Source organism: Carettochelys insculpta, chromosome 24 (assembly GCF_033958435.1).
Source record: "Carettochelys insculpta isolate YL-2023 chromosome 24, ASM3395843v1, whole genome shotgun sequence".
NCBI classification, from domain to species: Eukaryota; Metazoa; Chordata; order Testudines; family Carettochelyidae; genus Carettochelys; species Carettochelys insculpta.
In genome coordinates, this window is record NC_134160.1 from 19,960,899 (window position 1) to 19,973,941 (window position 13,043).

The following is a 13,043-nucleotide window of genomic DNA, read 5'->3' on the forward strand; positions in this document are numbered from 1 at the left end:
CACATTTAGGAGTTCACTTCTAAGCTAAGCTACATTCATTCAAATGAAGGCAAGAGAATTCACCTACTTCCCAAATTTGCAGTAATGTTGCTGGGAGATAGTGAATATGAGTATAACCTTGATTGTCAGCATTACGTGAGATGGCTTGAAAACATGGCTGAATTTTAAGGCTAGTCTTTTGCAGATTTTGAAAACTTCATGTTGGCATTTAGATTCATAACACTGCTAATTCTCAAGACCTTGTCAATTTGCTTGGCCTCAACAAATATTTGTTTGAAGAAGAAGATATGCTTACACTTCAAAACCAGTTGAGTCAAAAAATGAATTAGTTTTGACAATAGGGGCTGCGCTTTTCCAACAAAATCAGTTTGCTATTTTGAAAACTGCAGTTACCCAACTTTTTTCCATGTCTGGTTCAATATGGCTTTGTGAAGCATAATTTTCTGTCATGACATATATCAAGTCACAGTATCAGTCACTGTTGCTGGACGAAAATAATGGAGTGAGTTAAGGTGTGCTGTCAGTGAAAAGTTTTGCTTGATTTCAGAGGTTTATCAGGGAAAAAATATGTCAACCGTCCCACTGAGTGGATTTCTGTGAAATGTGTGGTTTTAAATCAACAGCAATCAATGCTGAAGCATTCTGTTAGCATTAAAAAGACAAGAATGGGTATGTTTGGAGAGTCTCACAAAGTTATTTACATTTTCAGTACAATGTGGCTACTTCACTATAGTAGTAGGTACTATAAGGGCTACTGCTTCAGAACTGATTTGACACAATGGAACCGGGAGCCTGGACTCAGACAGGAGCAACAGAAGCTTAACATGGCCTCCATGTTCAAAACTTCACAATCAGGCTGCCTTATTATATTACTGCATCTGGGTCTGCTGGGCCTGCAGCCTATTTTCTTTCATGAAGTTCCGCAGTGTTTGGAGCTGCTCCCACAACCACTTCTTCATTCAGGTCTCTTGTTCCTCACATCTTTCTCCGAGGAGGTTGAAGATGCCCCAGGGCTGTCTTCCACATAGAAGTTTGAAACAGGATAACTCCGTTGATACTTGGGGCACCTCCCAAAGACCAAATAGTAAGGCATAGAGCAGAGCATCCCAATAGCAAGGATCCTCTTCTAAAAATTTCTCCAACACCGTTTTTGGCATTCTATTAAATATCTCATTCCACCAAGCTGTCCATTTGGGCATGGTACACAGATCTCTGAAAAGCTCAGATATCTAAAGGTGGCACAACTCAGGCATTAGGCAGATCACATTTCAGTCTTAATTGGAGGATTCCCATTCAGACAAAAACCTTCAAGTGTTCCACTGTGATCCCTGACTTGCTGGCAGATCACAAGGAAACAAACAACCTTGGGATACTGGGCCTGTGGAAATCATCTTGTATAAGAAGTCATTTCACATCCCTTCTTGCTGCACGCACATGAGCCTATACTTTCCTTGACCTGTTTGGGAATGGCAGGGAGGATGAGCTCTATGGAATGCGTAAATGGACTGTTTGGAGTTAAGGCTCCAGCTCCCCAGTACCTGTTTCTCTTTGCTGATAACAGTTTCTCTTTGAGAAGTGATTTACGATTCTCTAACTAATTGCCTCTGACACTGGGCTTTGTTTGTGTAAGGGTATAAAATACTAAGTTAGCTGCATCAAGCAGCCTTGCTGGACCTGGTTTTACTAGTTTCCAGTTTGGCTCATCTGTTGCCTTATTGAATTCAATAAAGCTGAATGTTAGCCACCTAAACACAGAGAAGTCTTGTGCTTCAACACCCCCAAGAACCAAGATGTAAAAGTGGTTAGTCAGCCTCTTCTCAAGGGAGCCTACAAAATCTAGCCTTTTATGCTTGAAAGGCACCCCACTCTTTCTGCTAAGCGGGGGGAGAGGGAGGAGGAGGAGCAACCTTTGGCACTCCCTTTCAGTCTAGTACACCGACATTCTGGGTATTAATTCCAGTAATCTTATACCTGCTCATCACTCCCTAGAGGAATTTATTTCCTGCCCAGAGGTCTGGTCCAGGTCACCAAATGGTCTAGATGCAAGAGGTCTTGGTGTAACCTCCATGGAACTAACAGCTATCAAAGCACTTCAGGAGTGTGGGTTCTTCCACCCCACAACAGAGGAGGTCCTGTCATTTTCTGAAGAGGGGTCCCTGAAGTGCCAAGGGGTTTCTCTCTCCTTCTGCTGAAGGACAAAATCATTACTATGCTTGAGACGAGCCTGGACTTCTTTAACTGTGCCTATGTAAAGGGGGTGATACAGTCATGGTTTTACCATCAGTGGAAGGCCGTTCTCCTAGGTTGCCACCCTGGTCATAACCAAGAAGGCTACTCAGTGTTGTCTTGTCAACTTCCCCTGTTGGCAAGTAAATCAGCACAGTCCTATAAAAAGGACCAGAATGACAGCCAGTCTCATCCCAAAACAACTAGATAGATCAGTTTGACCCCTAAGATGGCCTACACAGCTGACCTATATGCCAAGAACCCCAAAGTTACCCAGGTAGCAAGGTAAGAGTGCACATCTTCATGAATGCACTATAGGTATACTCAAGATTGATTCACTTAGGGATCTTGGACCAAGCCCCTATGGATGAGGGCCTCCTTACACCTGGAGATAATTAGAGCCCCTGTATGTGTTTCATTTTCATAACAGGAACCCCGGACTTCCCTAGGGCCTACTTCCAAGTCTGTGGGCTTGAAAGTCATTCATCATCTGTCAATAATTACAATAAATATAGGAACAATCCCCTCCTACCCATACTCCTAAAATTTGTCTCTGTTCCTTTGTTCAGCCCATATCACCTGATATAGGTGACCACACTTTCCACTGTGATCCTCCCATCTAAAACATTTCTAATACAAATATAGAACCAATATCTATAATTTTACATAGAGATATACAAGTAGCATAAACAGATTCAGATTTCATTAGACAATCACTGGGCCCACATAGCACAAGGTTACATAAGAACATAAGAATGGCCATACTGGGTCAGACCAAAGGTCCATCCAGCCCAGCATCCCATCTGCCGACGGTGGCCAATGCCAGGTGCCCCAGAGACGGAGAACAGAAGACAATGATCAAGTGATTTATCTCCTGCCATCCATCTCTTGCCCTTGTTCTGAAAGCTAGGGGCACCATACTTTATCCCTGGCTAATAGCCATTTATGGACCTAACCTGCAAAAATTTATCAAGCTCTTTTTTAAACCCTAATAGAGTCCTGGCCTTCACAGCCTCCTCGGGCAAGGAGTTCCACAGGTTGACTGTGCGCTGTGTGAAGAAAAATTTCCTTTTATTAGTTTTGAACCTACTACCCATCAATTTCATTTGGTGTCCCCTAGTTCTTGTATCATGGGAAAAGGTAAATAATTTTTCTATATTCACTTTCTCCACACCATTCATGATTTTATATACCTCTATCATATCGCCCCTCAATCGCCTCTTTTCCAAACTGAAAAGTCCCAGTCTCTCTAGCCTCTCCCCATACGGGACCCGTTCCAAGCCCCTAATCATCTTAGTTGCCCTTTTCTGAACCTTTTCTAATGCCAATATATCTTTTTTGAGGTGAGGAGACCACATCTGCAAGCAGTACTCAAGATGTGGGCGTACCATAGTTTTATATAGGGGAAGTATGATATCTTTTGTCTTATTATCGATCCCTTTTTTAATAATTCCTAACATCCTATTTGCCTTACTAACTGCCGCTGCACACTGCGTGGATGTCTTCAGAGAACTATCCACTATAACTCCAAGATCCCTTTCCTGATCTGTCGTAGCTAAATTTGACCCCATCATGTAGTACGTGTAATTTGGGTTATTTTTTCCAACATGCATTACCTTACACTTACCCACATTAAATTTCATTTGCCATTTTGCTGCCCAATCACTCAGTTTGCTGAGATCTTTTTGTAGTTCTTCACAATCTGTTTTGGTTTTGACTGTCCTGAACAACTTGGTGTCATCTGCAAACTTTGCCACCTCACTCCTTACCTCATTTTCTAGATCATTGATGAACAAGTTGAACAGGATCGGTCCCAGGACTGACCCCTGGGGAACACCACTAGTTACCCTCCTCCATTGTGAAAATTTACCATTTATTCCCACCCTTTGTTTTCTGTCTTTTAACCAATTCCCGATCCATGAAAGGATCTTTCCTCCTATCCCATGACCACCTAATTTACATAAAAGCCTTTGGTGTGGGACCGTGTTAAAGGCTTTCTGGAAATCTAGGTATATTATGTCCACTGGGTGCCCCTTGTCCGCATGTTTATTAACCCCTTCAAAGAATTCTAATAGATTAGTTAGACACGACTTCCCTCTGCAGAAACCATGCTGACTTTTGCCCAACAATTCGTGCTCTTCTACATGCCTTGCAATTTTATTCTTTACTAGTGTTTCTACTAATTTGCCTGGTACTGATGTTAAACTTATCGGTCTATAATTGCCAGGGTCTCCTCTAGAGCCTTTTTAAAATATTGGTGTTATATTGGCCGTCTTCCAGTCATTTGGTACCAAAGTGGATTTAAAGGATAGGTTACAAACCACAGTTAATAACCCCGCAATTTCACATTTGAGTTCTTTCAGAACCCTTGGGTGAATGCCGTCTGGTCCTGGAGACTTGTTACTATTCAGCTTATCAATTAACTCCAAAACCCCCTCTAATGTCACTTCAATCTGAGTGAGTTCCTCAGATTTGTCACCTAAAAAGGCTGGCTCAAATTTAGGAACCTCTGTAACATCCTCAGCCGTGAAGACTGAAGCAAAGAAATCATTTAATCGCTCCGCAATGGCACTGTCTTCCTTGATCGCTCCTTTTATATCTTTATCGTCCAAGGGCCCCACTGCTTTTTTAGCGGGCTTCCTGCTTCTAATGTATTTAAAAAACATTTTACTATCTTTTTTGAATTTTTGGCTAGCTATTCCTCAAAATCTTTTTTGGCTTTTCTTACTACATTATGACACTTAATTTGGGAGTGTTTATGTTCCTTTCTATTTTCCTCACTAGGATTTGACTTCCACTTTTTAAAAGCTGCCCTTTTCTCTCTCACTGCCTTTTTAACATGGCTGTTTAGCCATGGTGGTTCTTTGTTAGGTCTCTTACTGTGTTTTTTTATTTGGGGTATACATTTAAGTTGGGCCTCTAGTATGGTTTGGTGCAAACTTAATACAGTGGTTAAAGAAATGGTTTTATATTTACTGTAAAAAACTGGTAACACCACAGGGGTATGTTATTTAAAAAAAGGGGTTGAGAAACATTGCCCTAAGCTACCCTCTATATATTATGACCCACTGATCTAGAAATCTGACCAGCTAAGGTCCAACAACAGGCCATTTAAAATGGTTTCATGGTAAATTACTGATAAAGAGCATCTGATGAGCTAGTGGCATGAAAGGAAGCCCATAAGCCATCTGAAAAAAATCTGAAGTGAAAGGAAAATCAGAAGGAGATGAATGGGGAGGTGGGGTGGAGGGAGAGAGATCTATTCCAACAGACTAAAAACTGAAGAGTATGGGAGTCTTCAGCCTGTCTCATACAGAGGCACAAGAATAAGACCCTTGCAAAAGAAAATTATGTACACATTCTAAGATTGGAGAGGTTAGTAACCTCACAATGAACTATGATTCTGTGATGTAAAGGTGCTTCCAAGATATACTCCCTTTTTCAATTGTTCCCTATCCATTTGCTGCTGTCCAATTACACGTTTAAATAAGAATAAGATTACCATAGTCTTAATGGTTTCCTAGAGATACAGAAATCATTTAAAAGTACACAGCTCCCACAGATTACATTCAGCATAGTGTTTAAAAAAAAAAAAAAAAAAAAGTCAGACCACTTCTAAAGAGATTTAGGTACCTTATCAAAGACACTCATGTTTGTAAAGTGTGGTTGAAGTTTCCAGGCCTGATATAAAAAAAAAACAAAAAAAAAAAACACATTTTATATTTATATATAGGTAGTCCATCGTGTCCGACAAAGTCTTGAGCTCGCACAAGGTCATTGGTCGTGGACTCGCATGTGGCCGAGGAGTCCAAGCTTTGAACAGCATGGGTGTTCACAGTGGGGCCAATGGAGTTGTCCCGGCTCTTTTGGTGTGGCTGCTGCTGTTGCTTTCTTCCTCTCACGAGCATCAATGAGGCGTATGCATTGCTGCTCTTCAAAGTTGTCATACACATGTCATACAAGAGCATGCCAGCCTGTTCAGTCTTTTGCATGCTGCTCTAGCTGATCTGGTTTTAAACCAGCATGAGCTATGCTGGCCTTCACGCAGGCTTCAGCCTCCTACTTCAAACACTCTTCTCACTGAATTAGCTAGTCATCCATCACATCTTCAGAGTGAGATTCCAACACCTCTTGCACATCTTCAATATCGACCTCGTCAAAACCTGCTTTTGCTGCCAGCTGTACAATGTCATCACAGACAGTCTTCTTCACAGTTTCAAAACCTTGAAAGTCATGCACAGCCTCAGGAAGAAGTTTTTTCCAAACAGCATTCATAGTGTTCGCTGTCACTTTGTCCCAAGCTGTTGCTGTGTTTTCACTGGCCATTTTTATGTTGTAAGTTTTCCATAATTCCTTAACTGTCAGCTTATCACTTTTGTCCAAACCATCAACGAGATACTTCATCACAAGCTGCATATAGTAAGCCTTAAATGTAGCAATGACACCTTGGTGCATCGGCTGTAGCAAAGATGTTGTGTTTGGAGGCATAAATACAACCTGAACATCGCTACCGTAATCAACAACTGTTACTGGATGGCCTGGAGCATTGTCCATTGTGCTTTGTTGTCTAGGTTATTTTCTTTGTAATATTTTTTGACGAAAAAACAAAAGTAACTCTGCATGTAGTCTAGAAACACTTGTTAGGTCATCCATGCACTTCTATCTGAACATCAAATCACTTTAAGGCTTATCTTATTGGTGCCTTTCAAAGCCCAAACGGTATACAAGCAAAGGTTTGAGCTTTACATTGCCCTCACTGTCGCCACCAAGCAACAATGTTAACCTGTCTTTACAGGCTTTGTGTCCTTTGGCTTGCTTGTTGTCTTTGGAGATGTAGGTATGAGACATCATTCACTGCCAAAACAAGCCAGTCTCATCCATATTGAAAATCTGCTTGTTAGTGTCACCACCTTCTTGGATAATTTTCTTCAGCTTTTCATGAAAAGCACTGCCTGCTGCAAGATTGGCAGATGCTGCCTTGCCTGTAACCTTGACGCTATGCAAGAGTCCCCTCTTTCTTAAGTGGTCGAACCATCCATGACTGACTTGGCCATCTCATCACCCTCCTCAACTGCCTGTGCCTTCAATGGCTCTAACAATGATAGCGCCTTGTCTGTTATGAGAAGAAACTAAGAGTCATGTGGCGTTTCGCCAAATTTTCTATCCATTGCAATAAAAGTTTCTCAAGTTTCTCCATAATGGGATGCCTACTCAAAGACAATGTTGTTCAACTTGCACCACCAACAGTAGTCTCAGCAGTTTGAAATATTTTTTCCTTTTGCATGTAAACAGTATGCACAGTAGACAAAGATAAATGGAATGCCTGCATCACATCTTGTTACGCTGTGCTTCATCGATACGCTTTATCACATCCAATTTTACATTTAAAGGTATGTCTTTTCTGTCTTTTTTTGGCTTTTCTAGCTCCTTTTAGTTTTTTTTTTTTTTGTTTTAGCACTTTCTTCATTTTAAGGGGCATGAAGCACGAGATTATTAGTGCTATAAACTACCAAACCACGAATATTCAGAGGAGAACTTAACACAACACACACCAACTATACAACTGCACAGATGACTGCATGATGGCTCTCATCTCGCGGCACTCAGCTGCTTGCAAGGCGCATGAAATCCAAATTGGTCCTCGTAAATGCAAAGAAATGCCTCATAAGCCGAAATAGGGGTATTAAATGAAACTCCTCCTAAAGCTGAATTCTGGTAACCCGAATGGGCATATCTTGGGGTGTGACTGTATAATTGGTTTAATGGCTGGCAGAGGGAACGCTAAGCCCACAGGAGAGCTGGGAGGAGAGAGACGAGTCTGCACCTGTAGGAGCTGTGCAGCCCTGCTGAGAAGGAGGTGGCAGCCGTGGAGAAGTAGCGGTAGCGTGCACAGCTGGAGGTGCTCGATGGCTGAGGCAGGTTAAGCCTGGGAGTGGCAGGGAGCCGGCTGGGGGCTGAGAGGGGTTAAGCCTGGGGATGCGGGGGATAAAGGGTAGGTTTGGGAGCTGAGGCAGGTAAGCCTGGAAGTAAGGGGCAGGTTTGGGGTATGAAGGGGTCTGAGCCTGGGAATGGGGTTAGGGGGTATAAAGGGTTGAGGAGAACATTACTCCCTCCTGCTTAAGAGCCTTTTCCCAGATGCAGCATTTTCCTTTTCCTTGCAGTACTGATTTTGTAACTGAATTTGAAAAAAAAAATGGCTTTTCTGGCTATTTTGGTCGCAAACCCCTCGGTTAGACCAAGAGTCCATCTAGCCCAGAATCCTGTCTTCCAAGAGTGGCCAATGCCAAATGCTCAGAGGGAGTGAACAGAAAAGGAAATCAGCAAGTGACCCCTCTCTTGTCATCCATTTCTAGCCTCTGACAAACAGCGGCTGGAGACACCATTCCTACCCAACCTGGCTAACAGCCACTGATGGACCTACCATGAAGCCTTGATGCAGAAGTTTTCACTAGTCTGCAAAAAAGCTACATATCAGAGTCTGTTTTCTTTCCAACAGGACTTATCTAAGGCCAGCTCTACAGGACACACTTACTACACTGCTTAGGGGTGTGGAAAATCCACACCGAGTGACTCACTTATACCATCCTTAACCATACTGAAATAGCCATAACTCCACCTTAATGAGAAGCGTAAGTTATTACAATAACAGGAAAACTTTTCACCTATCCTCCTTAGAGCATCTTCACCAGAAGCACAACTGCATAAATGCAGTTCTAGAGCTACCTTAAGGCTACTTCTACACTATGAAATAAAGCCAAATTTATTAAAGTTGACTTTGTAACACTGGGTTTTATAAAATGAAAACAGAGTATCTGCACCTCCCAACAAAGTCCACTTTGTGTGTCCCTATTAAATCGCCAAAGTTTGACTTTTGCAGCAGCGCACTGTGGCAACATATCCCACATCCCTCAGTGCCATGGCATTCTGGGTTTTTTTGCTAGTGCTAGTGCTCTATGGGAAAACAATGCCTCGCAAGTGGTTGTGGGTGTGTGATGTCATCTTACCAGACTACATTGCCTCATTCCCATTGCTTTGGAAACAAACTGACCTTGGAAAAACGGCCCTTTGCCCCAGGAGAGAAATTGTTTGAGTTGTCCATATTACAGGCGTTTTAACCAAATGCATCCTGAGAGCACCCACTGTCATCTACCAGCCTGCATTGCTCTCATTCCCCTTCTGTTGTAAGCAGACTGCTATTTTTCAGAAGGAAAGAAGGAAAAGTAGGGAACCCCAAGGGAAAGAAAACCATGACCAAACCATGTCAACAGGTTGCTCAATTAGTTGTCACCCAGAAAGAACACCAATTACTGGAAGAATCTGGATCCACATGAATAGGGAAATACAATATTATTCACAGAGAAGGAAAATAGGGAATCCCAAGGGAAAGAAAGCCAAACAGGTGGTGAGCTTCAGAAGCTAAGGAGCTCTTCAAAAATGTGCTCTGGGAGCACACAGCTGATGGTGCCATGTCAACAGGTACCTCAGTTTTGTCCCAGTGAAAGAACATCTTTCACAAGGCAGGAAACCTTCAATCCCACATCTTTCTATCTCATAGAACTAGAAAGGACCTTCAGACATCATTGAATCCAGTCTCCTGCACTCACAGCAGGACCTATCATCATCCCCGACATTTTCTTTTTTATATATTTGCCACAGATCCCTAAATAGCCCCCTCAAGGGCTGAACTCCCAACCCTGGGTTTAGCAGGCCAATGCTCAAACCACTGAGCTATTCCTCCCTCCCATATTTACAACAACAGTACATTAGAAGCAGATCACATGCAGAAAGGTACGGAGGTAATTTTGTCAACAGGTACCTCAGTTTTCCCTTGGTAAATATGCAGCAAACATGCCACTGCTCAGACAGTTGTCTCCCCTGAGCCACACGCTTTGAGAAGGGAAACTATTGGAGTGGTATGCCTGTGCAGGGGGGAGCCCTGAAAATAGGTGCAGATGGGGGTTGAGCCCCCCCCCCCCAACTATGCTCAGAGGGCAGGGGTGAGCTGAGGCTCCTGTTGACATGATGAAGTCACCTGGTTTGTTAGGTGCAGGGGCTAGCCCAGAAAATTCATGCTGCCCTCTGTGGGGCCAGCCCTCCCCCCCCCCCATGACCCACCCCGGAACCTGTTGACATTGGTCTATTACTTGTGTGCCTTGGTGTGTGGGGGGGGAAGCCCCAAAAATAGGTGCAGGCAGAGGCCAGCCAACCAACTAAGCTTTGCAGGCAGGGGTGAGCTCCTGTTGACATGGTACAGTCACCTAGTTTCTTATTAACCATCACCTCCTGGCATTGGTTGCCTTACAGGGGCCAGCCAGTACCCGAAAATCTTTGCTGTGGAGCTATCCACCTGGCAACAGCCCCCAAAAATATTTCCCACTGGGGGGAGCCACCCCTTCCGGCATGTGTTTCCTCAGAGGGGCCAGCCAGCTCCCAAAAATCTTTGCCATGGGGGGAAACCAACTCCCTAGTGCTTGGTGAGCCCCCCCTAAAAACAAAGTACAGCAGTCTTCACCGCCACATAGACAAGGACATGCTGCTGTCCGGAAGCATGTTGCACACTGCACAGCTACTCCCTCTGAAACAAAAAAAATCAAATGGAGAGAGAAATCTCTGAGCTGCAATTTATTTGCAGAATTGACTCCATTAACCATGGATTAAACAGAGACCGAGAGTGGCTTGCAGTTTACAAAGGCATTGTCTCTGCTCTAGGTGCTAATTAGACTCTGACAAAGGCTCACATCCCCCTGTATGATCTGACTTGTTTTTCTCCTCTTTTGATAAGTACTGTTGATACTGGGCCATTTCCACCTTACTGAATAGACATTGTCAGCTCTGGCCCCTCTTACTGGGACCCCACTCTTTAAATACCTGTCTGAAACCACGCCCCTCACTCACGCATATGATGAGGCAGATCTTTGCCCACGAAAGCTTATGCTCCAAAATATGTTAGTCTGTAAGGTGCCACAAGACTTCTTGTTGTTCTTGAAGCTACAGACTAACACGGCTACCTCTCTGATACTGCCCAGACAGTATACGGTGTGGTGGAGTAGGGGCTACCCCCCAGCCACATGGCGGGCAGCTAGCCAAGTCGTGCACTGGGGCTAGACCTCCAACAGCATGGCACCTGGAGGTGGGGTGCGCCACACAAATGTAAAGTGCAGAAAAGAAGTTTCTTGGCCTCTCCTGCTACATCTTGTGCAGGAAAGAAGCCTTCACCCCATACAGGAAAGAACATGCCACCCCACTGTCTGATCCCAACAGCCAAGCCACCACATGGAGTGGTGGGGCAAGGGCTAGCTTCCAAGCAAACTGACACCCTAATTCTGCAGATGGCTTCACTCTAGTGCCCTCTCTCATAGCTAGATGTGATCTCCATGCTCATCATAAAAAAAATGAATTCAAGATGATGGGCTTCCTGTTGCCTACTTCCTGCACAACTGTGGGGCACTATGGGATACCTCTGAAGGCCCATAACACTGATTTAAAGTAACCCTGTTTCCACTGTAGCATTAATTCAACCTTTTAAATTCAAACTTGGCATTACACTGCATCGGATGGTCAATGCATGAATGGCACTCCTTAAAAATTGACCTAATAGTATTTAATGAAGACAAGTCGCTGTAAAACTGAACTAAATACCTTACAATCGACTTTATGCTGTAGTTTAAACACAGTATAAGACTTAAGACAAACGCCCATGTATTTTCACTCCCAAGAGTAGCAGACAAACAAAACAAAAAGAAGGTGAAGTCTGTAGCCCAAAGGGCTTCATCTTTCTTTCACCCAACACAATACGTAAAACCGCATTGTTCTAACAGCAGTTGCCAGTCCAATATCCCACTGAAACAAAACATTTCCCAGCGAGTCCAGCACAACACATCAGGGCTTCCAATCTACTTGTCCCAGCGCGTTTTTCCTTTACAAGGGCTGTTTTCTGGGCCTCTATCCCCACCCACGTTTTCCACGATTGTCCCTCCCAAGAGCCTCTGCCGGAGCTCCAAGTAGGGGAAGGACCCTACGCCCACGCTTCAAACACGGCGGGAAGGCTCCCCGACACCTGTTGGGAGCCAGACCAGTCCCTCAGGCCGCTCCAAAGGGAGCAAGGCTAGGCAGCGTGCGCCGGCTCTCGGCAGCTCCCAGAGCAGAGCCCAGTCCACCCGCCAGGCCGGGGAGGACTGCCGCCCGTCCAGCGCACCGGGACCACCACCTACTTTGGCCCGCTTGCGACGGCTGGTCCTGCGGCCCTCGGGTGTCTCAGCGATTCCCGTAGTCTCGGAGCCGGGAGCGACGATGGCGCCAGCGGCGGGCTGTTCAGTCAGGCTCCCCGGGGGAGAGGCCCGGGACGGCTCCTTCTTGCGCGGAGTCCGCTCCGGGCCCGCAGCGCCCTCCGAAAGGCTGGGCGGCGGCACCGGCCCCTCCGGCCCGCTCTCCCCGCCGCCCTCAGCCGTCTTCTTGCCGCCCGACAGCATCGCCACCAGCCCACCCTCCCCGCGCTAATGCCGCGAACCGGACAAAGGGACACAAGGCGCCTCAGCCCCGCCCCTGCGTCTGACGTGCCCTCACGGCGCCCGACGTAATGGCCCCGCCCCCCCGTGAGCTGGCGTGACGAGAGGAGCTCGAGCTGGCTTAGAGTCCGTTGGCTGCGCGCGCTCGCAGTGTTGAGCCTTTCCGCTGCGCCCTTTTTCAGCCCTCTTCGCGTACGCACCTCCACCCCCCTCCGCCCGCAGCGAGTTGGGTGGCCTGGGCTGAGCTGGGCGTGGCCCTCAAGGATAGGTGTAGTCAGGGGCGACTGATGAGGGTGACACGGAGCCGTGGGA

At 45.3% G+C, this 13,043-nt stretch overlaps 1 protein-coding gene across 2 annotated transcripts in view; it reads right to left on the reverse strand.

The window, feature by feature from the left end:
• Positions 1–12,755, reverse strand: part of KDM1A (lysine demethylase 1A) — a 206,653-nt gene extending 193,898 nt beyond the window's left edge. For both annotated transcript variants that reach the window (XM_074976102.1, XM_074976101.1), the window contains exon 1: positions 12,438–12,755. In XM_074976102.1, the coding sequence (XP_074832203.1) occupies positions 12,438–12,695 (258 nt within the window). In that variant the 5' untranslated portion in view covers positions 12,696–12,755. The remainder of the gene's footprint in view (positions 1–12,437) is intronic.
• Positions 12,756–13,043: the final 288 nt, after the last annotated feature.